Raw genomic sequence first — 27,171 nt, 5'->3', positions numbered from 1 at the left:
GTAACAACCTCAATCCGATGTGGGCGCGAAGGTTTAGGTTTGCTCAAAAGTATGTTTCATCTATCCCCGGTGTGATGGATAGCAAACAGTCGTACCAGCTGCCCGCTGGCTCCACCCGGCTCCGCAAATGGTACCTCTGGCTGTTCTGAACGTCGACGCAGCTGAAAATCCCAAGAATGGCGGTCCATTCGCTGACTCCAGACCACCAGTTACCGGCATGCTGTTGCCATTCACGGGCAGTTGGTTCAATCAGCGTAATATTTCTCATACAAGGGATCCATCTCGCCCTCTGCGATTTCGCGCCAATCATATTCCAAAGCCTTGGCCAGGCCTCTTGCCACGTCTCGGCCACCATAATATTGCGCGACGAACGCCAAGGTCAGATCCATCCCTGCACTAATCCCTGCCGAAGTCCAGATCTCGATTGGGAGACTGTTGTTGCCTTGTGCTTCAGATGGGAGGCTTCGGACCCACCGAGCAAAATTTACCCACGAAACGTTAGGATTCCTTGCTGTTACCTCTGCCCACCGAGACATGTTGGTGGTGGCGCGGCGAGCACTGAGCAGACCAGTCTGCGCAAGTGCATCAGATCCAGTACAAACTGTCAGGATGGCGGTGGTTACGTAGGGGGCCACTTTTGGGACAAAATCGAGTAGGCTCTGAATGTTGGATGTCTTGCTGCCATCTGGACTAACGCGCTTCAGTCGTGTACCGACGCCGCCAGGAATAAAGAGGACGTCAACCCGGGCTCCTGGTTTTCCAGAATTGAGGGCTTCCAGATAGTCCGCATATGTGGTGTCGGGTTGCAAATACTCATTGAAGCTGAGGTTAACTCTGCCGTTTGTCTTGGGAAACGCGCTCGCGAGGTCGAATGTCCAGTCGGCCGATTTGGTGGGCAAAGGCTTGACCGGCACCGGGTCCCGTGTCTCAGCGATGAAAGTCAAAGATAGTGGATACTTGTCCGGGTCAAGTTGAGTTGAAAGTAGGTTCAAGATATCCAGCGGGCCCGCGAGGTCAAGGAGTTGGAATCCAGGAAAGATTGGTAAGAGGTAGTGAACGGGAGGGGAACCCATGGTATTAGAACGTTGATAGCAGGACCGATCGGCAGAAGGCGAGAACAAATGTGCTGAAGTTAGTTCACTGAACAGTTCAATAAAACTTACTCAACTTCCTTGACAATTTATATAGAGCTGATATTATCCAAAACAAATGCGGAGAAGGAGGGGGGAGTGGGTGCCAGATTTGTCCGAATTACCACTTCAGTACAGGAATACCGTATCCGTCATGGTACAGAGGAGGAACAAGACGCCGTGTAAGGACGAAGTTGACAAAAGGTTGTGAACAGGGAAGTAAAGTGCCAAGTAGCCACGTGCCTGGCACGCCCTTTGAATCGGCAGAGCCTACTCGGCCTCGTCGGTAGTGGAGGAAAGGTCGGAATTTACCTAGCTGCAACCATAATATTCAAAGTAGGTCTTTGGTAGAAGTCTATTAGGGTCATGCAAAGCAAGTCGACAATAAACTCCTATAATGGACTGGAAATCAAGAGCCCAAAAGAGAAGAAGAGAAATACCTATGCAAATGAACCACCCTTCTCCTCCAAGCAGGAAACCTGGGAGGAATAGGAGCAGTTTATAGGAGCCTGGCAGGACCATCGGAAATAGTGTTAATCCGGGATTTGCCGGACTCTACGGATTCCGAGTCGGGATCACGAGCTGGGCATCCACTGGACATCGACGTACTGGGACTAGTGGAATTGGGCCTCTGTGATCCACCGAGTTCGATCGAGATCCAACCAATCACCAAACCTTGCTTACTAGTCCTCGTCTTCTGACTCACTTTTCAGTCCTTGAGTCCTTGCACCCGCTAACGCCGTGTGGACTCCATTACGGCCGTGCCAAGGAAAGAAACTTTCTGCCTCTGTCCGCCACACACGTATTCTCTGCGTTTATTCTCTCTTCCTTTTTCCTCCTCCTTCCAACCTGCCACCTGACCGACCGCTGGTTGAACTGGTTTCCTTCTTGTTATTTCCAATGATTCCAATGCGAACCATCGTCTTCCTTCTCTGCCTGGAACCTTGTCTGGACTCCGGCGAGGCTCCTGATGCTTGTTTTGTGCGCCTGCGCCCCTCTTCCCCCCCCGAACTTCTGACTGCCTGACTCTGCTTGACTAAGAAGTAAACCACCGCCTGATCCCGCATTCCGCCACCACTCGCAGGGCCATGCTCACCAAATCACAAGGTCTCGGTGTTGAGCCAAACACTTGATTGTTCAATTTGTTTGCCTGACCTTCACTGTTTTTCGCCTCCCGTAGTACCACCTGAGAATGACGCATATTCTGGTGCATCCCTCCCAATGGTCCAATCCGCCGATTACTCTACAATGCCATGTTTTCTGCCTGCCAGCGCCGCCGCCTTCACTTACTGCCGTACCTGCTATTCATACCGTTCCACCATCACCCATTGTTCTTTCCCAATTGTTCATTCCCATTGAAGTCCTCTATTGACCCATTCAATTGTCACAAACATCTCCTCTACTCACAATACTGACCACTTACCATTCATCGCTCTATTGAGGTGGTCGCTGCCGCCTGCAATCATCTGTTTGACTACAAGTATCTTACAGTTCGCCATTTAATCAGCACCATCTTTTCCAGCGTTGAGCCACCCTCTGAACCACAGGGACATTGCTTTGCCCTTTGACTCACACCCCGACCAGACGCGATCGACCCAACGGAACCACGAACTCAAAGCAGCCCAACCTGTGGTACCCGCCGACCCCAACGACGACGAGGACTTTTACGACGAGGACATTCAATTTCGCGACGGCGCAGAATCAAATATAATACTCTCTCCCCCTCTCAGTCTCCTTGCTCTCCGACCACAATCTGTTGACCAGAAAGAGTTGGATCAGACCTTGCACAAGAGCGGGGACCTAGAGTCCGATATTCTCTATTCACTTCCATCAGACCAGGCCAACATGGCCTCTGAGCCACTCCTCCCTTCAAAGGAGGCACCCAGTCTACCTCCTACGTCCAAGACCAATATGGCCGCACTCAACAAGAACGCTTTGATCACTCCTCCCGACCCACCAGAGCACGACTTCGGCGCCATTGCTGCTCACGAAGACAAGAGCGACGACCCTTTACTGGCGGAGGTCCTCCCACCAACTCCCGGTCTGTCGCGAAGGTCTTCTCAATCCTCTTCGTCCCCTGCTCAGGCTCTCTTCCCTTCCGAACCGGTATCGAGCCAACAAGCGACTGCTCAACCCAGCAACTACTCGGCCAGCGATTATGCTCGGGCAATTCCCTTGCACACCTTTGAATACGACCAAATTCTTCGGATGGGCGCGAGACGATTCCTTGCCACGATCAAACCTGATTATATCTTCTTTCTCAAGGACAAACCTTTGCCGGAGGAGCATCGCTTGGTTCCTGCACACGAGCTCGCCAGAAGACTGGAGCGCTTTTACGAGTACCGCATTGATTGGGCCCAGCCTGCACTCGGCGCTGACTCAGTACGGTACTACACATCCTGCTCGCCAGGACCATGGAATGGCCTCAAGCGATTGGCGTTCGCAGGGCTTCTGAAAAAATATGCGCCCGATGACATGGACTCGGTCTACTTGGACATCAGGAAATATCTCTATAACGGTAAACCATCTCCTATGGAGCACATCCCCGAAGGCTGTTCTCTCTCACGCGCCCCCAGCTATTCTGTTCAGGCGAAGGCTGGCCGCAAATCAAAACCAGCGAAAACCAGCGAGCGACCACCTAGTCGCCCCGTTGCAGTTGCTTTGTCGCAAGAAAAGAAGGCAGACATGCCAGATGCTGCGTCGAATCTCGGCCAAGAACCGCTGAGTGGGACCAAAGGGGTGAAGCGCAGATATGTGGAAGAACAAACAGAAGAAGAGCCACGCACTGTCGATGTAAAGGGGGTCTCAGATACGGAGCCAGACGAGCTCGAGTCCGTCAAGAGCGTTAAGAAGCAGAAGGTTGTGTCGGACAGCAAACCCAAGCCGACTCGGCGGGTCTCGGATAATAAGTCTAAAAATATCAGAAACCGCAATTCGGACAAGCCCAGGGGTCCCAGCGAATCGCTTTGCCGGAACATCAAAGACACTCTCAACAAACGCTCCCAGGACAAGAACAATTTTGAGGCCTTCAAAGACGCAATTATGCCGGAGAATGGACCGGAAATTTCTCTGTCTCCTTGCGACTTCACGGCAGAGGAACTGAAGGACATTCGAGAACTTCAAGACATTGGCGACTGCACGGGTCTTCATCCAGAAGAGATCAAGCTCTGCAAACTGTTGGCGATGACCTCCGACTTGTACAAGTGCCAAAAGGCCCGGTGCTTCATTGGCCTTGCATTGTTCGTGGAATACAATCTCGAGAAGCTTGGTGAGAACAACCCCAAGTTCAAGGCCTTAAACGTCGGCAAGGCTCAGTTTCAACTGTTTGGCAATGTTGATGTCAACAAGCTGAGCAAAGTGTACACGACCTTCAAGAAATGGGGCTGGGTTGAGGATATGACGCAACAGAGCATTCCACAGTCTTACCTTGATCGATTTCCGCAAACTCACCGTCTGGCGCTCAGAAACGAAGTTGCTGAATACGAGGCAACCATCCCTGCCGAGAAGCGCATCTTCAGAGTCTGAGCAGAGCCATCGTGGTTGCGGTTGATGACAGTGATGTGATATGAGAACTGGTAGTGATAGCATAGGGACGGATTGTTCAGATGAAAGGGAAACTCAACATTACAGAGGACATATTGATGGCGCAATTTCACGGCATATTTTCACAGGGGTTGTTTGCATGGCTTACAAGTCACGGAGGCAATCCGAGCTCATGGGGGACTTTCACGGTATGGCATGGTGCTAAGGGAATTTTGTATGCAACGGTTGGGAAGGGCACCTTTTCATCTGTTTTCACTCATTGACGGTGATACCCCACGGTGGACTGCGACAGTCGCCGGCATCTTTTATCTTGTTTACATTTTGCGCGTCTTGCATACGGGCAACAGGGTATTGTTGTATGTTCTACTTCGCCAGCAGAGCTTGCAGCACACGCTCTACTCTACAGCTATCTATCTAGCAGACAGAATGAATAGCAATCTAGTCAGACATGAATATTCTGCTGCACTCACCTCTTCAGCAAGGATTCGCGGTGGCTGAACACGAAGCCATGATGGCATTTGATTCTGCCACCTCGCATGTGCGGGTGATGATGGAATGATGTCACTCTAAATTGGGGACGGAGCATACCGAGTAATTCTCACCAGGTAAGCAATGGGCCCTTTTTGTAGTGAGTTGTGGGACTGCGCAATTGCTCTGCTCCAGTAGAGATGAGGTACACAGGACCGACTGTGTGTGTGCGTGCGAGATACCTCCCCACATTCCCAGCTCCTCACTACTATCACCAAGGTCTTTTTTCCCTTTTCTCCAGTAGAGCAGAACGAGATAGAAACAAGACAAGGACGGCCCATCTCGGGACCCTGATTTAATTAACCCCCCCAGTTCACCATCAGGACAGAACCCGGGACGAAAGAGCGGGAATACATCCAGGAGTTCTCGGTCAAGCCCGTTGTCCTGGCATTCTTGTTTTAAAATCCAGAGTGGCACGGATAGGCAAGGTATGGAACAAGTAGATTGCGGAGCTCCGATCTCCTGACCTTTCCTGCTCGGACTTGAAAGGCACTTGAACTTGAACTTGAAGGGGGGACATCCTTGCTAGCTAGGCATATACAGAAATGTTTTTGATATAGGGTCGTCAGAGTTGTAAAAAAAGGGGGGGAGGGGGAAAAGGGGGGGATTGAAAGTGTACGTCGTATAAGCATATAAAATGCAAGCATACAGGGACAACATCGAACACCAGCCATCAAGTTTCATAATACAAGTACAGAGTACAGGACGGGGGTACATAGCTCACAATCAATCCCACTGTTGTTCTTCATTTCCAGTGCCAGTGCCAGTGCCAGTGCCGGTGCCTGTTTCCGCTTCCATAGTTGGTCAATTGATCAATTGACCGTCCTGACGATATCCCATCGAGCTCGCGGTGCGATTCTCCCCGTGAATGAGTCCTCGGCCGATCTGGCAGGCTGCATTGACTGCAATCGCAATGCATTGGGGGAGGCAGACAAATTGTTCCCCCTCAGTCTTCATGACTAGTGCACCTCCTCCTTTGCGCCATTGTCGAGCTTCTCAGTCTCTTCGTGCGCCGACGCTCCGCCATTATTATTCTCTTTATCCACCTCGTCACCCATCCTCAACTCACGCAACAACTCATTGACACCCTTCTTCTCCCGTCCACTCATCTTCCTCCTGCCCTGTCCACCATCACCGCCGACGTCTCGTCCCCCCAATACTCCTTCATCCTCCTCCTCATCATCTTCAAGTCTCTCAATCTTCAACACCCCAAGACTTTTCATCGCCTCCTCATCCCTCTCGAACTTGACCACCGCCCATCTCATCTTCAGGGACTCTTGCCACGCACTCGCGTCTCTCTGTCTCTGCCGGACCTGGCCCGTGCGCGGATTCTTCAGGCTCCACTTCTGTTCCAACATGCGGACGAGGGCGGCGGAGTGGGGTTGCAGGAAGGTGAGGCGCACGATGCGGTAGTAGCCTGCGAATTGGAAGGTGCGGGAGGAGTCGGTCTGAGAGCGGCGGAGTTGGTTGAAGACGGCAATGGGCTGCCCTTGGTGTTGGTGTCGCGGTGGGTGCTGAATTTTGTCGGCTTCGGCATGAGGGGTAGACCCAAGCTTCTCGTCTTGGTTGGCTTCTGGCTTCTCTGGTCCAACTGCCTCGTTGGCACTTTCATTTTCGTGATCGTTGCCATTGAGAGTCGAAGTGGCCTTGAGAACTTCAGCCGCAGTTCCATCCGTAGCACCGTTCTCCTCGGTCTTATCCGCAAGGTCAGCTGGCAACAGCTCCAGACTCGACTTGGTAAAGATGATCCCGTCGTCCTGCCACCGTGGATTCGCGTCCTTGAACAGCAGCACGTAACTCAGCGACCCCGGAGTCGCAGCAGAATCATGCAACGTCTTCTGTCGGCCTCCAAAACTTTCATGCTCCCGCTCCGGCCAGAAATGGTGCTCAATTTCTCTCGTAGAACAGAGATCTCCGTCCGGAAGAGCGTCGGATCTGGTGGTGAGTGGTCGACTGTAGCCTCCGCGTAGGCTCAAGGGCGTCGTGGGGCCGTCGCGGCGGTGGTCGTTGGCCTTGCCAAGTTGCTGCTGTTCACCTTTCGCACGGAGGGCCGGCGGAATGTATCGTCCAGCCATGACTGACTGATAATTGTAGGTTGTTGCAGCGGCAGAGTTCTACTGTCGATATCAGATCGGGGAATTGAGATGTCAGAGCTTGGTTTCAAGAACAGGGCGGCATTCACTGGCCCAGAGCCTTGAACTTGGTGTGGGAGGAGTTGGATCTGATTACCATTGATCTCGCGTGGAGAAAGGGATCTTGAAGAGAGTCTTGAGCTATCCGATATCAGTTGATCGAGGCAACACTTTCACTCCTAGCGGTTCGCCTTTCACATTTTGTCCAAGCTACGAATTAAAAGCATGTTTGGTGAGTGTAAATGGCAAATATGGAGGGAGTCAGCCTTGCCTCGCCAAGCAATGACGCCGATCGCCAACACGCTGAGCGCAAGGCTGGGACGCGACTCACGCGAGTTGCTTCGCTTTTCCATGAGATAGAAACATGAATCAATGTCATTCTCGCCGTAGGCAGTATATCTGTATCCTATAACGCCCAGCTGGCGAAACCCAAGACCCTACATGGACTTCAATCTTCCTCGCCTGCCATCCGTTCCCATTAATTACTCTTTGTCTCAGCAGTGCTTAACGACACCCGCCCACCATCGATGCCGTCCCTGAGGTCGATTCCGTAGAGTGTTCCTCGTCAAGTCGCATTCTAATCTAAACTTCTGTGCCAAATCCATAGCGCTCCAGAAAGAAGCTCCGGTAGGGTTGTGGTATCATAATTGCTGAATCTGAATGCGTGTAAAACACGGGTGCAAGGACGGGATTGGAAGGGTTGCCGCCCGTTCTTCTCTGGTGTCTGCGTGGTATGCCGTTGCGGCAGCCCCCTTCCGGCTCTCTACTCAGCTCGATTTACTTACGGCCTCGTTTCCAAGCATGTACCAGAAAGATCTCCGGTCTGCTCTTTTCTCGGAGACAGGAATGCTGCATGAGATGCCTGCTATTAATGGCCACTCTACTGCACCTGGCTGACAATCTCGCTGGCTTTGCTCAGACTTTCCACCATTTGTTGACACTCTTTGCGTCGTCTGACAGTGTAATCGCTCTCTTTAAGAAGCTCGTCGAGTTCCTGTGCTCTGTAGAGTTGCTCAAGCAATTCGCGTTGCATTTCGTCTTTGGTGAACCTGATTCTCGGGTTAGCGGTTACAATCTATGCAAAGATGCTGTGACGCTTACTGGACAAGTGTAAGCATGATTGCTTTCGGTACCATATCGATCATTGTCCTCCGAACAATGTTGAAGTAACTATTGATCAACAGCTTGATGACCTCCACTTCTTGGTTCTCCCGCTCGGATAATGTTCCACTGGCTTTGAGTGTCGCTGGGGGCGGTTCCATGGCGGCCATCTTCTTCTTATTCTTACTGGCGAAGAATGACCCAAAGAAACCGGAGTTTTGGTCCGAGCCATCAGTAGGCAGGCTGGGTGACGCTGCCCGAGGCGGCACCTGTGGCGGCAGGGGTTTACCCGTTTTGGGGTCCACTTGAGTCGGTTTGTTGGCGTTATGTCTGTCGTTCACGATGGCCATCGCACGATGGCCGTTGAGGAAGTCGGGGTGGCCGGTGTTGATGTAGCAAGCTTCCATTGCTACCAGGTCTTTGACCAGCTTGTTCGTCGGCTCCATTGATTTGCGGAAGAAGCTGATGACGACGCCGTGGAATTTCTCCTTGAGTTGAGGATATCTGCGAAACAACTGTTTCTGCAGTAATTGACCCAGAATGCGGACCAGTTCGTCAAAAACCAGAGAAACACATTTCAATGACGGTTCCTCTAGTCGTCGAATTTGCTGCTTCACAATGAGTTCAAAAGCAGTGGTGCCGACGAAGAGAGCGGGAGATGAACCAGACGAATTGTATAGTATGGTTCGAATATCGATATCCTTGACCTGGTCGAACGGATCGATAGCCTTGATGCCATTTGAGTACAGTTCGTGGTAGACAAACGAAATTCTAGCACCACCCGAGAGTTCGTTGCTTGATAGTTCAGCACTATTTCCGTCTAGGACAGTGCGGTACTCATTGGCGAATTCGGTAATGATGTTGAGAATGATGTTTGAGCTGTTGTTCCCAAGTAAGTCACCAGCACCCAGCTGCTCCAATTCTTGGCTATATTTCTGCAAGGAGCTCGCGATGCGGGTCTTGATGTCTGGTAGTGTCTGCTTGATGTGCATCATGAGGATGAGGTTGAGTTTCCGGGCCAGGTACGGCGTGCCGCAGTACGAGGCCTTGTTTCGGTAAGAGGGATGGTTTTCGAAGAATTCCTTTTCCGCCTTCAAGGCCAAATCTATTCGCTTCTTGTTCTCAATGTCGCGTTGGCCTCGGTTGACGACAGGGACGTAGCCCAGCCTGAGCGGGATGATTCGGCCAGCAAGAATATCGACCACATCGGTACCTGCGTCCATGAGATCGATCTTGGTCAGGACACCAATCGTTCTCTGACCTTCGGGGTCGACTTCCCGAGCAAGTTTGAGACCGTCTGAATTGGCCAGATCCACGTTCGCAGCCGTGACTGCCAGGATGATGGCGTTGGGTTTTTGTATTTGCTTGAGCACCATCTCCTTGATCTGCTTCTCGATATCTCTTGGCTGATCTCCCACGGGCACCTTTGTCAAGCCAGGCAAGTCGACCAATGTGAGGGTGAGAACATTAGGCGAGTATATCCGCAAGTTGATGGGTTGTGGTGAAATGCCGACGTTTCGGCCTGCCTTTGCCTCTGTTTCCTTGACGATCTCATCCCGGATCTTGTTGAAATCATGGAATTTCTGCCCCGGTAGATGAAGGAACTCTCCCCACTCATCCACATTGGCTTGACTGTCGGTCGTCTTCTTCATGTCTTCCTCTGTGACGCCATTTGTTTGTAGTTTGGCCGGGACCGGTCTGTTAATCAGTTGTAGGACGAGAGGTCGGCGAGTCACGATTCCGGACCCTCGAGGCAGACTGGAACAGGAGTCAGCGGCTGATTGGGAGGCCGGAACAAGAAGTCGGGAGGGTACGCGTACAAGTCTCTGCCCACTATATTCTCAAGAACTGAGCTTTTTCCGCTGGATTGCGAACCTACAACGACAATCTGAGGTAAATCGATGGGATTTTGGACCTGGCAGGTAGACGGTCAGATTGGGAGGATAGAACAGCTGGCGACTAGAACATGGCATTGGTCGACGACATACCCCGACAGTTGTGAAGACATCTTGTAGTTTGTTGACGAGAGAAATGAGGGTCGGGTCGTTCACATTAATTCTGTACAGATTGTCAGAGCGGCCACGGGTTCATCAACTTGTTGACCTCTGCGGCGGGAAACGTACGAATAGCCCCCCGGTGTTGCCGCCATGGTCGGGGCAAAGGTCAGCGGAAGAGGATCCTGAAGTAAATCGGAGCGGGTGGATTCGATGCTGGTTCTGGCGGAGGTTTGTAGAGCGAGGTCAAGGGATCTGCGCGCAGTGCGAGGGTGAGTAGGATGAGGAGTGATATCGATGTTGTGTACGTTGGCCAAATCTTGGGACGAAAGCGTAAGTGGTGATGCAGCTGCGCCTGCGCCTTTGACTTTGGGGGCTGCAGCGTCCGTCACTGTGGGCGCGACTTGCGAGTCTGCTGGGCTCGCAGCCACCACACTGTCTGCCACACTGTCTGCCACACTGTCTCCCACACTGTCTCCCACACTGGCAGCTGCCCGACCACTCGGTTCTTGGCGGCCAAATAGAAACGGAAGGTTGCGCGTTGCGGGCGACATTCAGCAGGCAACCTTCAATCCAACACCCGAGCCCTTTGTGGCTCCTGGTAGGTGGGTGCGTGCCCTCGCTATGGTGTATGTAGTAGATACTTAGGTAGGTACAGGATGACGCGACAGCTCTGCAGGGGCCTCCAACTTAACGATCCCAGGCGTGGTCAGGGTGGCGGCAATCCGGCCAGGCACCATTCAATCACCACCACAGTATGGCGGCGGATGCAAGACGATATTCCCTCCACAAGAACTTTCTCGAAGATGACCATGGATTGCGTCGCTTGTGAGTGTTGCTATCGCCGTGGACTTGGTATATACTAGCTACTCAAGGGGCCTGATATCACGAGCTCAGGGATCTGAGATGAGAGCAGAAAAGCCAGATTGCCCGTTTGCCTCGTGACTGACATACACATATTCTACACCACCATCTTCCGAGCCACTCATCGCTCGGAGTCAACTCTTAAACACCAATATCACCGCACACAAACAATCAACGGGTCTGCAGGTTGATTTCATCATATTGAGCAAAGTAGCAGGCTTTAGGTCCTGGTAAAGATAGGGCGAGGTAGCTAAATCTAAGTAGACGTCGATCAGACATGCCAGCGATCGCGTAATCTCAATATGCCCTTTCACTCCCGCCAACGCATCCAAGCTTCATTGTCTCTTGGATGCTTCGACGCTTCCGGCATTGACATTCTTACCAGAAGATCCCATTGCTCGAGCCTGTGCCTGTCAGGCGTAAACGTGCTCTTGTTTCGGTTCAAACGCAAACCACACTATCAGACACCCCCAGATGCAATGCTGTATCCAAACTCTCTATATCTGTGCAATTCATCCCTCGTTACCATAAACATAGATCCGTGTGGCCCACTGTCAAATTCCGCCAACTCCGTTCAAAGACCTGGTATGCCGGGTGTTATAGTGTCGATCTCAGGGCGCTGGTTCGCTCTGAGTCATGGCGAGCAAGAGTCCTATTCAAGCTGCTAGGAAGATCCTCAAAGGGTGAACGCATATTGGTCCATCTATATGCCATTAGCCATCGGCAGACCATTTCAAAAAGGTCGACAAACTCACATTCGAACTTTGCGGTCGTCACCCCCAGACGCAAACATGCCGGCATCTCTGGGGTTCCAGTCCACTGTAGTTACGCATTCCTTACCACTTTGACCTCGGCCATGCCCCGACAGCTTCTCGATTAGCGATTCGTTCTCCTTGTGCCACACGTAGATCAATCCATCTATGGTCCTAATTAGCATGTCATTGACACGGTTGGCAGAAGTCCTCACCTTCTGAGCCACTGACAACAAAATTCTCGGCGGCCCCCCCAAAGCAGCTTCGGATGACAAACTCGCCTTGTTTCTGCCCGCGAAACTTGCGAATGGTGTCTCTCGTAACCAAATCAATCATATGGACCTCACCGACAGCAAAGTTGACCAGTACCGTATTGCTGACCCGACTTAGAGTAATGCTTGTCATCTTGCCCGTTACTTTAATGGGTGGCTCTTCTCGATACGTGTGCATGTCGAAAATGCGAATGATGTTCTGAGGATCCAGAGCAACTAGCCAATTCCCATCCTCGGTGATAGCGACATCTTGCACACGAAACCCCCTAGGCCATACGTGCTCCGGTTTCTCGCGCTTTGGACTTCGGAGATTCCAATAACACAACTGGGAGTTGCGATCGTGACTCGCAGTGACAAAGCCCTGAGAGTCAGGTGTCCATGCAGCGGCGGTGATACCATAGTTTTGATCCACGCTTTGGTGCTCAAGCGTCACCTCTAGTCTTCCCGTTTCGACATCGTAGACGCGGGCCTTGCAATCCTGCGAACACGTGATAATTTTGGTGTCATCGGGGCTCCAAGACACATATGTAACCTCGGCCGAATGATGAGTGAGGCTATGAAGACGCTTGAAAGTTACTGTTTCGTAGATGTTGACGGTTTGGTCCTGGCTTGCCGTAGCCAATTTCGTGCCATCATGAGAGAATTGCACGTGCCAGACTTCACCAGTATGATGCTCGAGTTGAAGAGACGTCCCCAACGGGAAATCCTCACGGTCACAGATATGGTCGGAGTATAAAGACGGGGGTTCTGCGGTGTTGTGGTAGAGACACTGGTTGATCTGGCTCTGCTTTATATGGTCAAATAATTCTGCTAACCTGTGGTCTCGAATCATGACAGATGGTGCAATTGACCGAGAGAGATCTTGCAGGAGCATCTCTCTGGACTCCTCCACTGTGCCCGACCAGTGTGCCTTAGCTCTGAGATCCTCTGGCGGACACATGAGAAGGGTTGAGAGAGCATGTAATTGATGAATATCGTGTCCAAGGGGCGTTAGTTCCTGTCTGAGAACCATGAGGGCCATGCCAAGGTCACGTCGATCGAGTAGTTCGAGAAATTTTTGCTGCCGGATCCAGAATAACATCTGCCCTCTATCGGCACCTTCCGCAAGTACAAGTCCATCCCCATATTGGTCGTCATCCAAAAGCGGTCCACCACGGTCACTGTGATGTGATCCTAATAGTATTGCTTCTGCCTCGGACCATATGCCTTCTAGAATGGCATTTCGAAAGGCGGCGACCGAAGGGCTTTCGAGCTCGTACCCGCTCTCACTTGACAAGACATTGGCAGCGTCTGAGTATCCCATATCCAGCAAGCCCTGGATGAGAATTCTGACCACCTCTTCTCTGTTGTGCCCTCTATAAGTGGCCGACCGCGCAGGGGCCCGTTTCTTGGAAGTGCCATTTGTGTATGAGGGGCTGGATCCGTTCACATGCCCGTTCAAGCCAGAGTGTAGGGCCTTCCTTGGCGTAGAACCGTTGGAACTTGCAGAATGACCATTGGAAAATACTTGCTCCGAGTCTTCATCGACTCTCATATTGGATCTGTCAGTTCGTCTGCGCTTCGACCTGTGTTCGCCCTCGGATCGAGGCTCTTTAGACGCTTCTCCAGATGTCTGACTTGGTCCACCTGGGTTATTATCGGCTTCGGCGGATCTTTCAGACGACGATTGCCTTCTCCTACGTCTCCCCAGCTCTTGAGAAGCCTGTACCTGCTCTATAGGTGGTCGGCTTGTCGTGAGGGTTTGTGGGTTGGTCGAAAGCGGGTCTGCGGTGGAATTAGAGGCGTTGTCAATTGTAGTTGTATCTGGGGGTGGGGAAGTAGAATCTGTGTAGGTAGAGTGTACAGGGTGAATCGAGGTGGATGGGTCGTCGGTAGTGATTAGGTTGTAGTCCGTAAAAGGGTGGTGTGCCAGCGCGTGGTGGCGGCAAAGCCGCCGATGTCACCGCGAAGACTCCTTCAGTGAGGGAATGGAGTCAAGCAGTTGGATTCAGATGTCCGTCCGTGCAAGTATAGGTGGTGAGTGGCGCTGTGAACGCCTTGGGGGGAACAAAAGCTGAATCATTCACAGACACAGCCAAAGATTCTCGGAGGAGCAGAAAGGTCACAACTGCGGTGGTTGATGTTGGGAGAGTTTGCCTCAGACGTCAAGTCAGAGGGGAACCTGGGTGTCTGTAGACTTGCTCGACCAAGACAGATCACGGTTTCGAGCAACGAATTTGCAAACTGATGGGGATGGATGGTGTCGTGGAAAGATATGAGACTTAGGAATTATCGAGGCGGATGTTAGAGGAGTCGTGGTGAGTGGGAATACTCGTGGTCTCAACTCCAGACGGAGCAGATGACGAGATGGGGACGGGTTGATGTCGGAGCCAGTACAAGGTAGTTTGCCCGCAGCAGCAGTAGCAGTAGCAGTAGCAGTAATAGCAGCGTATCTCCAACCAAACCATAACTGGCACCTGCTGGCACCTGCTGGCCCGGCGAGACTAATATAAGCAATCCACCAGTACGAGGTACCTACATTATACCTAGGTAGGCATCCATAGCTCAGTGCCCGGCGTTTCTAGGCTGTCTTCACCCGCACCAAGAGCCCACCACACCTAGACAACCTCGAACCACCTGATCAGCTCTCTCAAGGTCACTTGGTTCTCAAACCGGCGCTGGTGGCCAGCCACTCCGGCACCAACTACTACTCGTGTGTGCATCTGCCAGGCCAGTTTCAGACCATCCCACTTCCCCCTTCCTTGCTCTAGGTAAAGTTGGAGCCTGACAACAATTGTGCACCAAGATAAGACGTTTCGTTCACAGCTAGCTTGTTGCTCACATTTAGGAAGCATTGTTCCCGCCCTGTGTGAATAGATTGGGCTTTCTTACCTCTCGACTGTCGCCCAATAAACCTCATTGATGCTTGATCTCTTGCCATGTGGCAGCTTCGCCAGGTTGATGTGTTGCCAGGGTTGACAGCAATGGCAGTGCTCAAGGCTGGCAGATGCTGCCATGTCCATGTGTGGGGTTGGGACATTGGTTGGAGCTGAGAGCTGGCAGTTGCAGGGGAAGCCTCGGCCAAAATGTCAGTCCCAGTAATGCAAGGGATCAGGTATCAAGGCTCTATGCAACAGTCAATCACAGATTTTACAGATATACAGATATATTTGGCAGTATATATACCTAGGTAGGCTATTGAGGCTATTTGAGTGTATCAGACATACAAATTCAGACTACATAGTACCTGGCTCGCTGGGTAGATAACTAGGAGGTTACCCGGTATCTTCCTTTACTATCAGGACTGCCCAGGAAAGCATTGAGGGCATCTTCGGCGAAACTTTGAAGCGTCCTTCTCCAGGCGTCACGGTGCCTGCAACTTAGGTATTCGCAGCAGCCCACTCCTACCCACCCACTCACCCACCCCGAAATTCAAAAGCTCCCCTAAACAAGCTGCAGCTTCCCGCAAAAGATGATTTCATATGCTTGGATTCGGTCGCCCTCGCCTCAAACATAAAAAGTCCGTTATTGAATTTATAACCGGCAAGAGCATTGACGACCTTGCTACCCTCTCGGACCTGAAATACCTTCACCTCCAGCTTGGCCTTCCTGATCTTATCGAAGACGATCTAGACGAGGGAGAGCTTGCGGGTCCCAGCTCCGACAACAGCTCTTCCGTCTTTGCCTTTCCGCAGCCACTCCAGACTCTGCACACAACTGCTCGCACGTACCGAAGGATGCCTGCTTCAAAAGAGAGTGGTGTCGGCGACGACCACCAGAATGGCACTGTCTTTTCCGTCTCTGGTCCGGTCATTGTCGCCGAGAACATGATTGGGGTTGCCATGTACGAGCTCTGCAAAGTTGGCCATGATGCACTGGTGGGCGAAGTCATTCGCATAGAGGCCGACAAGGCCACGATTCAAGTCTACGAGGAGACTGGTATGTTATCCTCGTCCTAGACACTTCCAGTGCCTGCCATTGACTGTCCTTTAGCTGGTGTCACCGTTGGAGACCCTGTCCTGCGGACTGGCAAACCTTTATCCGTCGAGCTCGGCCCTGGGCTCATGGAAACAATTTACGACGGAATCCAGAGACCACTGAAGACCATTGCTGGCGACACGAACAGCATCTACATCCCCCGCGGCATTGCTATTCCTTCCCTAGACAGAAAGAAAAAATGGCCCTTCACCCCCACCATGAAGGAGGGAGATCACATCAGCGGTGGCGACGTCTGGGGTAAGGTGGTTGAGAACAGTCTGGTCAACGAACACAGAATTCTCCTACCCCCAAGAGCCAGAGGCACAATTAAGAAGATTGCCCCCAAGGGTGATTACACCGTCGACGAGCCTCTCCTTACAGTCGAATTCAATGGCGAGACCAAAGAGTACCCCATGATGCACTCATGGCCCGTCCGTGTCCCCCGACCAGTCAATGAACGTCTTCAAGCTGATTCACCCTTCATCGTCGGTCAACGAGTCCTCGACGCCCTCTTCCCCTCCGTCCAGGGTGGTACTGTGTGTATTCCTGGTGCTTTTGGCTGCGGCAAAACCGTCATTTCGCAGTCCGTCTCCAAATTCTCCAATAGCGATATCATCGTCTACGTCGGGGTAAGTCTCACCCATCCAACTCATCCACGCGTCTGCTAACAAGAAAAAGTGCGGGGAGCGAGGGAATGAAATGGCTGAAGTCCTGATGGACTTCCCGGAACTTTCCATCACCATCGACGGCCGCAAGGAGCCCATCATGAAGAGAACATGTCTGATCGCCAATACTTCCAACATGCCCGTCGCAGCTCGCGAAGCCTCCATTTATACAGGAATCACGGTAGCGGAATATTTTCGAGATCAAGGCAAGGCCGTGGCGATGATGGCGGACTCGTCGTCGCGGTGGGCTGAAGCTCTGCGTGAGATTTCTGGGCGTCTGGGGGAAATGCCTGCGGATCAAGGTTTTCCGGCGTATCTGTCTGCCAAGCTGGCTTCGTTCTATGAACGAGCAGGTGCAGCGACTGCTTTGGGCTCTCCTGAACGCAACGGGAGCATTTCCATCGTCGGCGCCGTCTCACCGCCTGGAGGCGATTTCTCTGATCCGGTCACTTCTGCGACCTTGGGTATAGTGCAAGTCTTTTGGGGGCTTGACAAGAAACTCGCACAGAGGAAACACTTCCCCAGCGTCAATACCTCTCTTTCCTACAGCAAGTACACCAACATTCTCGACAAATTCTACGCCAAAGATCACCCGGAGTTTCCCCGTCTGCGAGACCGCATCAAAGAGCTCCTCACCAACTCCGAAGATCTTGACCAGGTTGTCCAGCTCGTGGGCAAATCGGCTCTGGGCGACTCCGACAAGATTATTCTTGACGTCGCGGCCATGCTCAAGGACGACTTCCTTCAGCAAAACGGATACAGTGACTACGATCAGTTCTGTCCGCTTTGGAAGACGGAGTATATGATGAAGGCGTTCATGCAGTTCCACGACGAGGCGCAGAAGGCCGTCAGCAGTGGGTTGAGCTGGGCGAAAGTGAGAGAGGCGACGTCGGAGATTCAGCATGGCTTGAGGAGCATGAAGTTTGAACTGCCAGACGATCAGGAGGAAGTAAGTGGCAAGTACGACAAATTGTTGCAGCAGATGAGTGAGAAGTTTGCGAGTGTGAGCGATGAATAAAGGGACAGCTTCGGATTTGGACAAGGCTTGTCCTTGTAGGGGATACCTTTGATGGAGATTAAGCTGCTTGAGTTCGAGGCGAAAGCGGTGTGGATACTTAGAGGTCGAGGCACTCGGGGCTCGCACATGGGTCTGAGAAGGGCACTGGGGCTCAGGCGGGCTCAAAACGGGTGTAATGTCGAAGACAAGGCGGCCACTCTCCATTCTGATTCTAGTGGCTTCTTTGGCAAGAAACACCAGTTGTATTCCACATAGATCAAGAATCAGTGAGATCTAACTCAACCTTGCGTTTGAGGCCCGTTTTATTGTACATCTAGAGATAGGAACACCCAAGTCATAGTCGTCATTCCTTTATCTTGAAGCCTGATGAGGCTGCGCCTTTCCGCTTTTGGCATGTGGCTGCACCCTCTATCCAGGCTATTGCAACATGATCTGTGACTTCTAAATTTGACCGTTGTCTGCTCTCTCTTGCCTTTTTCTCGCTGCCCTGTGCTTTCACGCGAACTACTACTGGTCGCTAGCATGGGCCTCTCTGAATCATCATCAGAGATATCCCCGGAATCTGGACCGTAATGACTTTGGCGAGCCCTCCACCTGGCCGTCTTCAATGATCGCTATCACTATCAACCGCATCCTGAACTGAAAATTCCAGCGTCGTCGCATTGCCTCAGAATGGCGGCCGAACTGCCAGGCTACTACTTCGATCCCGAAAAGAACCGTTACTTCAAAATCCAGGCAAACCATATTGCGCCGGCAGAATCGAAGTACAGCCGTCAGGCGGTCAAGGCAGAGAAGGTCATCAAGAAAGCCCAACGGCAGGATGAATTGCTCCGCCAGTCGAAGCTCACGGAGACGGTGACGCGCTCGAAGCTTTTGCAACATCCTTTGCTGGTATTTGACAGACGACTGGGCCATCTACGAAAGGGTACCGGAGCACTCGTTTCGGAATACTATGCCGCCGGTCTCAAGGGGAATAGCGCTTTCAGCGACCACTTGCCCCGGGGAGGCCGTGTGCCGAGGAGGCCGCCAGACACTCAAAGTATTCCGGCGTCTGGATTGTTTTCTATCGAAGAAACATCGGGCACCTTGTTTGCAGATTGCTGGTGGAGGAGGACGGATGATCCTGACATTTACGACACCTACATGCTCGCTTGTCACCCGGGGTCGCCTCTTGACGTGGCGGAACAAGATCTTCAAGACTCCGCGAGTTGGCCAGTCCGTCGAAACCATGAAAAGGGCGCTCTGTACAAGTACAGCAATGCCGAAGAGTTCAATATTACGTATAGAACGTTGGCTATCCTTGCCATGGGGTCCGGTCTGGTCGTTTGGTCCGAGGACCGCGCGGTTACTTCTCGTGCATCGCCCTTTGAATCGGTGGTCAGGGTAGGAGCATGCCGTTCGGGACCCTTCGGGGACAGACACGACATGATCCACCAGGCATCGTGTGCTCACATGGTCCGCGGTCTTGCGGCACAGCCGGGCGAACACACGGCTGCCCTGACTACCGAACGAGGCCTGCTCCTCATGGACCTCTCACACGCGAGTTACCCGCTCAGAGAATACCCGATGGGCACCAACGAGATGATGACGGCCACGTTCAAAGACCGCAACACCGTCATGGGCGGGACGCGCTCGGGCAAAATGCTGCTGTGCGACATCCGCGCGCCGCCGCCGCGCAACACGAGCGGCCGAGCGACCGCGACGCGGCTCCAGCACGGGGACGCCGTCATGGGCCTCGCGGCGCTCCCGGACGGCGGCAACCGGATCCTCATCAGCGGCCTGCGGAGCATGAAGATCTACGACCTGCGCTTCACGCCGCCCCCGACCCTGGTGTGCCACCTGCCCCGGTCCAACTCGTTCAAAGCGAGCCCCTCGGTGCTGACCTTCAACATCCCCGCGACCCACCAGTCCAGGAGGTACGGGATGAGCTTCTGCTACGATCCCGAGTTGAATATCGTCTTGCGCTCCTCCACCGACGACCACAAGAACCACCGCGCCGCCCTCTGGTCGGCCACCACCGGCCGCCTGCTCCCGGGCCCGCTCAACAACCACCGCTTCGAGTCCCCCATCGATTGTGCCGCCATGGTCCGCGTCAGGGACGGTCCAAAGAGCATCTTCATCTCCAGCGACAAGTTGATCACCGAGTGGACTCCGCAGGGCAGGGGCGCGGGAGACGACCAGGAATGAAACTCCCTATGGCGCTTTGCATTGGGGATCAACACGATTCCTCGATGAAGGTAGAGACAATGCAAGGGGAAGAGGCACGTCTTGTGTCAAGCGCGAGATGGTGGGCATGGGAAGGACATAACCTTGCCGCTACCCCGGCGAAGTTGAGCAGAGGGACGAGTCTGGAGATGTTTGCTTGCAAGCTCCTTGGAACTCCCTGCATATAGTGCCCAGTCTATGGTACTACAAGTCATGGTCTATCTCGTACTCACTGACGCCCATCCCCCACATGCGTCCCATATTTACAACCCATTCTCTACCTACATTGACCCGCCATTTCTCATCTCCTGCATCGTCACCCGTGCCACCAGCCCCGGTGGCAGTACCGGACCCAGACCACCGGACAACAAGTCTCAGTCTCTCCAGCTCTCCAAGCTCGCGGTATATCCGATCACTCACGCCACGACCTGGCCGGTTGGGGATGCCCTGCGGGTGGATTGCCCGAAGAATGGCCACTAGGCGCTCGAGCGTGAAGGGTCGCGGAATGCCGAAATTTGCCCCTGCGGCAAACAGAGACTTGGTTCGCGATTTTGTGGGCGTCGCGGCGTCCTTTGTCGAGGTAGATGTCGTTTTCTTCTTCGTGGGAGTCTGCCTCAGCCGGCGGATTTTCTTGCTGGTCGAGCTGGACGTCGCGCTTAAGCGGGAGAAGAGCAGGATGTCATGCTTTGGTAGTGTATGGCTTGCAAGGTAGGCCGAGAGAAGGACAAGTGTTGGGAAATGCTTGAGGAGGGACGGCCTCCTAGTCATGGTTGATGATTCTGATAGCGATGGTTTTGAGCTTGGTTGCCTCGACGATGCAGGGTGGCTGGATTCTGGAGTGGCACGTTTTGATGGCGTTGCTGGCGCACTTGGTATAACACTATCGTCTTCAAGGCCATTTTGCTGTGGCTTTCTTGGAAACGTGTTCTGCAATGCGTCCTCGCCCTCTGATCGAAACAGACCCCGATTCGCCACCAGTAGTCTCGCAAAGTCCCACGATTTCGCATTTCCCGGCGGTTCTTGACCAGACACTATCGGGTGGATGAACCGCGGCCACAACCTCTCACAAGCCAGACGAAAGGTTTCTATGGACGTTGAAGCGGTCGATGAGATGAGGCTGTCGTAGACCGTCATTACGAATTGGGCGTATAGCTTCGAATGCGCTGCCGAGTCCGAGAGCAGCGGAGGCGCTGTTGTTGTCGGCGTTGTTTGAGAGATGATGATTGAGATCGCTTCGGCGCGCGTATATGGCGGGAAGTGCACGCATGGCACGCCGGCTTTGTGTAGGGTGAGCGGTCGAGGCGAGCTGGAGGTCAGGATGATGGAGAAGCCGGGCACCTTTTCACTCCAGGAGTCAGCAAGGGTTGGTTTTGCTCATTCAAGGCCTTTTTTTGTGTTTACCAGATCTCCCAACCGTGCCAGCGCAGGGAGCAGTGTCTGTCCACCACCCGGGCCCTGCCCCTTGGTCGCAACTGCATCCGCATCCTCGATCACAGCCACGAATCTCTTCTTCTTTGCCGAGTGCTCGAAAAGCCGGCGCAGATTCTCTAAGAGTGCGTTGATGCTGTCTGTCCTGTCGAATCCATGATCTTCTAATTGGTGGTCATCGTCTCCATGGAAGGCACTGATGCAAGCGGCGAATATCTTGGAGAGCAAATGCCGCTGCGACAAACACTCGTGACTCTTGATAACCCCGTATTGGAGGTTTCGGGATTCAAGGACTGAGATGATAGTTGTGGTCTTGCCTGTGCGATCGGGGTCGAGGCCGTAGGCGACTAGGACAGGAGGAGGGTGGAAGGTATCCTGCGTGCGTTGATTTCCTCAGTCAGAAGAAGTTGAGACGATCAGATGGGGATGGGATGGCTGGATGGACCGGAGGTTGGGATTGTGGCTCACATTGTAGAATGTCAGAAGTTGTTGGATCTGAGACCTCCGGCAGGGGCATTTCTGCAGGATCATATACAGGAGTTCGGGGGGCAATAAAGGTGCCATTCTTTCTTCGCTAGAGCTGTGGCGAGGGTGGTGTGTGTCGTCGAGCCTTCTCTAGAGTGGGTGTTCGCTTCAGTTCGCTTCAGGTCGGACTTTACGCGTCGTGATGTTGGACGCGTTTGCCGTTCCCCGCACGCAGCCTTGCGCAGGTTAATATATAGAGAGGTGAGAGGATATGAGGGACGAAGCGGTGTCTCTGCCGCCCGCGAAAAGTGTTAATCAAGCCAGCTCACTGTCCACATTGCTCCCACACTTAATTGTAGGGGATTTGTTCAGCTCAAGGAACCTGCTGTTAGCTTCTGATACTTCTCATCTCTACAGTGTGCTGCACTAACAAAGCACAAGGGAATTTTTGGTCTAAGATACAAGTTCGTTCTAGCTATTGAGTCTAGTCTCTGGTTGATGGTACAGGCTCTGAGCGATCCCTCGATGGAGACATTAGCCAAAAATGAGACCTTTGGTGTTTTGTTGAGTACATGACCCATTCCGCTCCACGGCACTACAGTCAGGCATCCATCCACTTGCTTTTCAAAAGTGAGCAATACCATCTCTGCTCCCCTGATGTGTGAACATTTTGCCAGCTCTCCCAGTTGATGCTCGTGAGTAAGTACAAGACGAGAGTGTCGGTACCATGATTGAGTGAAACATGAATGAAATTTTTTTGGTGTTTTCCAGAGCTTTTTCCAAAAACCAATAACAAGAAAGGTCTCCTGGCCCACTCGATTTCAAAACCTGTGGGACAGAAGAAAAAAGAAATCAACCAAGCCATCATTCATGCAAGAGCTCTAGGTTCTTTCCAAAACTCGGCATGAGTCTCTGATCTCCTGCCAGACTGATGCTGGACCGATGAATAGCCTTTTGGAGCATAATACAGGTGAAGGCCGTAGAATGTTTGTCGTAAAAGTGTTCAAACGCTTTTTTTGGTGGTGTGGATTGATACAGTCGTAAGAGTAGCACGCATGAAGACGAGGTCTATGAATGCTGTGCAGAAAGGAATCTTCAAATTTTCATCATTTCGTGACTCGTAAGCGTGTCGAGAGCCTCGATGCCGGAACCGAATCATCAAATGACGTTGTTGGAGCCGCCAACTGAACCATTGATGAAGCCCGCGTAGCCATTCGGTCCGACATCGTTGGCGTAATTGTGCGCGTTGTACATGTTGACATTTGGATCCATCAAACCATAGTTGTTTCCATTAGCAGAGACATTATCGGCAGGACCGTACGTGTCGGAAGTGCGAATGCCATTGAAGCCGCCACCAACAATCTGAACATTGCGACGGCTGTTTGCGCGGCCACTGTTGAAGCTGGCGAGGATGTTGTCGTTGGCAGGCGCACTGCCACGACCCGGAACGTCATTGCCCAGAATCTTGCTGGCAATGCGGCGGCCATGAGGAGTTTGCTTGATGAGGGGAAGAATGGGACGAATGGAGTCAACAAGACGCATCTTGGTGGCAGGGTCCGCATACTCCATGGCGGTCTGGACCACGTAGTTGGCGAAGGAATCGCGGAGCATCTTCTCAAGCTCGTTGCCCATCAGCATCTCCTCAATCATAGCTCGCTTGGTATCAGTGTCGGCAGTACGCAAGCATTTCTCGATGACGTTGGAGCTGAATTTCTGCTTCGACAGGGCTGGAACCCGGCCATAGAAATTCTCGCAAAGCGGCTTGGTGAAGGCGGCTTCGTCCAAGTCGAGGATGTATTGGACAACATAGTTGCCAAACGGGTCCTGGACAAGATCAAAGGCACAGTGAGTGATCCTGGCGATGAGCTGAGCTCGCTGAAAGCCCTGGGCGTGGTCGATACAGCGCTGGAGGACACAGCATCCGTGACGATGAGTGCCCACAATGACACAGAAGTTGCCAACTGCATCGTAGATGAACTGAGAACGTTCGGCTCCTAGACGAGTGAGGCACTTCTGGACAACGTGGTTGCCGTTCAAGTCCTGAACAAGCTCGACCACACGAGGAGACAATGCTTGGATGATGGTGTCGACTTGGGATGGAGTGTGGACGAATTCAATCATCTTCTGAAGAGCGCGGGTTCCATGTTGATTAAGAGCAATAGTTGCAAGTGCTGGTGCGGCAGTGTTGATCAAAGTAGTGCGCTGCTCCTCGTTGCAATGCTCAAACAGCTTCTGGCAGAGGTAGTTACCGAAGGGATCGGTCATCAGCTCGATGATATGAGGACAGGTCTCCACAAAGATGGCTTGGATATGCTCCTCGTTGCCGTCTTCAAGCTTGCGCTGGAGGTAGCGACAACCATGTTGGTCTTTGCAAAGCTCATACAGATTTCCTCGATATGACTCAAGCGGGACATTGTTGAATCGAGCTTCATCACCATGGTTACGGCGACCAGTGCCTGAACGTTGAGGGCCGGAATACGTATTGCTAATACCATAGATCCCTTGAGACTGGCCAAAGGGCTGAATGGGTCCGGCACCGGAGGCTTGGGGATTCATCTGGTTGACGTTGAAAGTTTGCATATTGTACATGTAGGGTTGTGGGGCTGGATATGTCGAGGTTGGACTGGCCAAGGCCATCGCGTTGGAGACCGCGTTGGCGTCTGAGGTGGTGGTGAAAGACGCGTTGAACGGCGCTGCGCTGGCGTGCAAGCTTGACAATGGGGCCGCAGACATGGCTTTGTCTTCCAGCTTGACAGATCCGTTGGCGACTTCTCTGCTCTGACGATTGTTCACTGCGTTCGCAGGAATCCGTCCCAGACTGACGTTGTGGTTGTGGAACTGCTGCTCTGCTTGCGTCTTGGGAGGGGTGGGAACAGTGTCCAAGGTCAAAGATTTCTTGACTGTTGGGACGTCGTTGGTTGAGTAAGAAGTTTGGAGAGACGTGGGCCGAGAGACAGTCAGACTTGCAGGCAGAGGCGCAGTGTCTTCAAAAGTGACTCCCATGGAATGGCGCTGAGACTTGCGACGCGTCAGATCCGCCGGACGGTCCGCAGGTGGGCTGCTGATGTTGTTGAGATTGGCAAGAACAGGTCTATACATGGAAGAGTCTGTATGAGGCATGCTCTGATGAGCTGGTCTGTAACGAGATCCAAGAGTCCAGTCAAGGTCTGGTGTCTTGGAGTTTGCAAGATCCAAGGCAGCAGAGTTGGCAGAAAGCTTTTAAAAGAGTGAGCCCAGGTTTGAGGCGCGTCGAGGTGAATAACATACCTTGAGACCGTCACTCGTCAGAGTTGGAAAGGTGTCGTCACCCTCAAGCTGCGCAAAAGCTTTTGCAATAGGAGAAGTCAAGTCAAGCGGGTTGAGCTTGTCATCATCCTCGTCAAAGAGAAAGCTGGTGGTGTTTGCAAGACCAAATGAATTGCCTCCAGTGCCACTCACACTAAGGCGTTGTGGATGACGACTGCTATTGACTGGCATAGAGAAGCGATTCAACCTGGAGGTCAAAGAAGTTAGATGTTTGCTGTCCTTGCTTGTGGCCAAGGGAAGGGAGGTGAGGTGCGCAAAAACGTCGAGTTGAAAAATGCAAATCCCGTGACTTCTCGCCAAGCGGTGAAAGCAATGTGAAAAAAAGGTGAAGATTCATTCACACGTGCTCATAGAAGCTATTGTAAGAGAACAAAGGGAAGGTGAAGGCGAGGGTGACTTGGAGCATGGGGTCAACTTACGAAGCAGCAGCTCGAGTGGTGGGCAAATCCTCGGGATAGTATTCGTCTTCGTCAGAGCCTCTTCGAGATCCCGGCACTGATTTGGCAGATGGCTTCTGAGATTGGGTGTACATGCCGTTGCCTGAAAGACGATTTGGTGGAGGAGAGGTGACTTGAGAGCTAGATTGAGAGACTCGCTTGCTGAGCCCTGGAGGCGAAATGATACTGTTCATAGACAGTCTGCTAGAGCGCGAGAATCGGTTGCTGAAGCCACTTTCGGCGTACTCTGGAGGAGTTGTGGGTTCGCTAACAGGGCCGTTGAGACTGATCCGATTCACACGGGTAGAGATCCGCTCAAGGTCCTGAGTAGTGGCTCCCATCTGAAGGCTTCGTTCCTGTAGCTCCAAAAGCCGCAACTGCTCCTCCGCCTTGCGCTTAGCATTCTGGATGTCTTCGTACATTTGTTTGTTTTTGGCCTGTTGTGGATCGATGTCAGCCATGATGACAACCGGAAATTTGGAAAGACAAAAGATATGGCAAGAAGTTGGTTGGGTGCGTCGTGGAGGGAGATTTATAAACCAGCTAGTGTCGCGATTGCCGGTGACGTTTAATAGATCTGAGACCAGCATTCACTTCACGAGCGCAGCTCGACACTCAACAATGCCCTATTGTTTCCTCCCAAGCACCACAATCTGACATCACAATAGAACGTTGTACAAAGATGTGACATACCGCTGCGGAGCTCATGGACGTGTATTGCTGACCAAACGGTCTGGCCACAGGCATCTTACTCGAGTCCGTTGTAAAGCGACGTTGGAGGCTCGCGCGAGCGTCGTTGGATGAGGAGTGCATGTTGGCGAAGAATGGATTTTGTTCTCGGGTTGAGGAGCCATTCGAACTGTATGGGCTTTCGGCGTCTGGAGACCGCAGGTTGGGGAAACGTAGTTCTTCCATGCGGCCACTAAGTGTATTTGAGAAAGCCATGTTCGAGGACTATGCGGCGAAAACAGCTATTAGCAAGCCTGATACATCAACCGTCCAGATCCAGATGATTCGTTGGGCTAGACCCTCGAGGGGTAGGACTCGAATACGGGGTTGACTCGCTGAACAGGCTTAAATGACAGGTGGGCACACGTTTGCTCGAGGCTTGGTGGAATGCGTACATACCTTGAATGGAGCAAGGCCGACGCTGAACACCCTGATGATGTCTGAACCGACCACAAAGACGCTTTATCCAGTATAATAATGAAACGAGAACTGTGAGCAATCCCCGCAGGCGTGCGCGTGGTCCCCAAGATGACAAAAAGGGAGTGAGAAAATAGAGATGCAGCCAACGCTGCGTGCGCGCCGAGGGGCAGCACGACAGTCGAGATATGCTATAAAGACAGTGATGGGAAAATCAGAGTGCAAGAA

At 52.5% G+C, this 27,171-nt stretch overlaps 9 protein-coding genes across 9 annotated transcripts; 3 read left to right on the top strand and 6 right to left on the bottom strand.

Annotated features, from left to right (window-relative positions):
• Positions 1 to 245: 245 nt before the first annotated feature.
• Positions 246 to 1,073, bottom strand: Z520_10129 (uncharacterized protein; the record flags this gene model as incomplete). Its single annotated transcript, XM_016780623.1, has 1 exon — positions 246 to 1,073. One exon carries the CDS (start codon positions 1,071 to 1,073, stop codon positions 246 to 248), a length of 828 nt encoding a protein of 275 aa, XP_016628226.1.
• A 1,902-nt stretch (positions 1,074 to 2,975) lies between these two features.
• Z520_10128 (uncharacterized protein) lies at positions 2,976 to 4,655 on the top strand (the record flags this gene model as incomplete). The annotated part of the gene is made up of 1 exon (XM_016780622.1): positions 2,976 to 4,655. One exon carries the CDS (start codon positions 2,976 to 2,978, stop codon positions 4,653 to 4,655), a length of 1,680 nt encoding a protein of 559 aa, XP_016628225.1.
• A 1,505-nt stretch (positions 4,656 to 6,160) lies between these two features.
• On the bottom strand, positions 6,161 to 7,276 carry Z520_10127 (uncharacterized protein; the record flags this gene model as incomplete). Its single annotated transcript, XM_016780621.1, has 1 exon — positions 6,161 to 7,276. One exon carries the CDS (start codon positions 7,274 to 7,276, stop codon positions 6,161 to 6,163), a length of 1,116 nt encoding a protein of 371 aa, XP_016628224.1.
• A 937-nt stretch (positions 7,277 to 8,213) lies between these two features.
• Positions 8,214 to 10,982, bottom strand: Z520_10126 (vacuolar protein sorting-associated protein 1; the record flags this gene model as incomplete). Its single annotated transcript, XM_016780620.1, has 5 exons — positions 8,214 to 8,382; positions 8,435 to 10,192; positions 10,255 to 10,349; positions 10,423 to 10,492; positions 10,558 to 10,982. The coding sequence occupies 5 exons, from the start codon at positions 10,980 to 10,982 to the stop codon at positions 8,214 to 8,216; spliced, it is 2,517 nt and encodes an 838-aa protein (XP_016628223.1).
• A 1,061-nt stretch (positions 10,983 to 12,043) lies between these two features.
• Z520_10125 (uncharacterized protein) lies at positions 12,044 to 13,850 on the bottom strand (the record flags this gene model as incomplete). Its single annotated transcript, XM_016780619.1, has 2 exons — positions 12,044 to 12,210; positions 12,260 to 13,850. The coding sequence occupies 2 exons, from the start codon at positions 13,848 to 13,850 to the stop codon at positions 12,044 to 12,046; spliced, it is 1,758 nt and encodes a 585-aa protein (XP_016628222.1).
• A 1,927-nt stretch (positions 13,851 to 15,777) lies between these two features.
• Z520_10124 (V-type proton ATPase catalytic subunit A) lies at positions 15,778 to 17,956 on the top strand (the record flags this gene model as incomplete). The annotated part of the gene is made up of 3 exons (XM_016780618.1): positions 15,778 to 16,234; positions 16,289 to 16,902; positions 16,952 to 17,956. The coding sequence occupies 3 exons, from the start codon at positions 15,778 to 15,780 to the stop codon at positions 17,954 to 17,956; spliced, it is 2,076 nt and encodes a 691-aa protein (XP_016628221.1).
• A 672-nt stretch (positions 17,957 to 18,628) lies between these two features.
• On the top strand, positions 18,629 to 20,143 carry Z520_10123 (uncharacterized protein; the record flags this gene model as incomplete). Its single annotated transcript, XM_016780617.1, has 1 exon — positions 18,629 to 20,143. One exon carries the CDS (start codon positions 18,629 to 18,631, stop codon positions 20,141 to 20,143), a length of 1,515 nt encoding a protein of 504 aa, XP_016628220.1.
• Positions 20,144 to 20,365: 222 nt separating this feature from the next.
• On the bottom strand, positions 20,366 to 22,153 carry Z520_10122 (uncharacterized protein; the record flags this gene model as incomplete). Its single annotated transcript, XM_016780616.1, has 3 exons — positions 20,366 to 21,499; positions 21,563 to 21,964; positions 22,058 to 22,153. The coding sequence occupies 3 exons, from the start codon at positions 22,151 to 22,153 to the stop codon at positions 20,366 to 20,368; spliced, it is 1,632 nt and encodes a 543-aa protein (XP_016628219.1).
• A 1,059-nt stretch (positions 22,154 to 23,212) lies between these two features.
• Z520_10121 (uncharacterized protein) lies at positions 23,213 to 26,742 on the bottom strand (the record flags this gene model as incomplete). The annotated part of the gene is made up of 4 exons (XM_016780615.1): positions 23,213 to 25,270; positions 25,322 to 25,547; positions 25,780 to 26,234; positions 26,491 to 26,742. The coding sequence occupies 4 exons, from the start codon at positions 26,740 to 26,742 to the stop codon at positions 23,213 to 23,215; spliced, it is 2,991 nt and encodes a 996-aa protein (XP_016628218.1).
• Between the last annotated feature and the right edge of the window lie 429 nt (positions 26,743 to 27,171).

Source organism: Fonsecaea multimorphosa, assembly GCF_000836435.1.
Source record: "Fonsecaea multimorphosa CBS 102226 unplaced genomic scaffold supercont1.28, whole genome shotgun sequence".
Taxonomy (NCBI): domain Eukaryota; kingdom Fungi; phylum Ascomycota; class Eurotiomycetes; order Chaetothyriales; family Herpotrichiellaceae; genus Fonsecaea; species Fonsecaea multimorphosa.
Note: the sequence above shows the minus strand (reverse complement) of the source record. Positions and strands in the feature narration are given on the sequence as shown.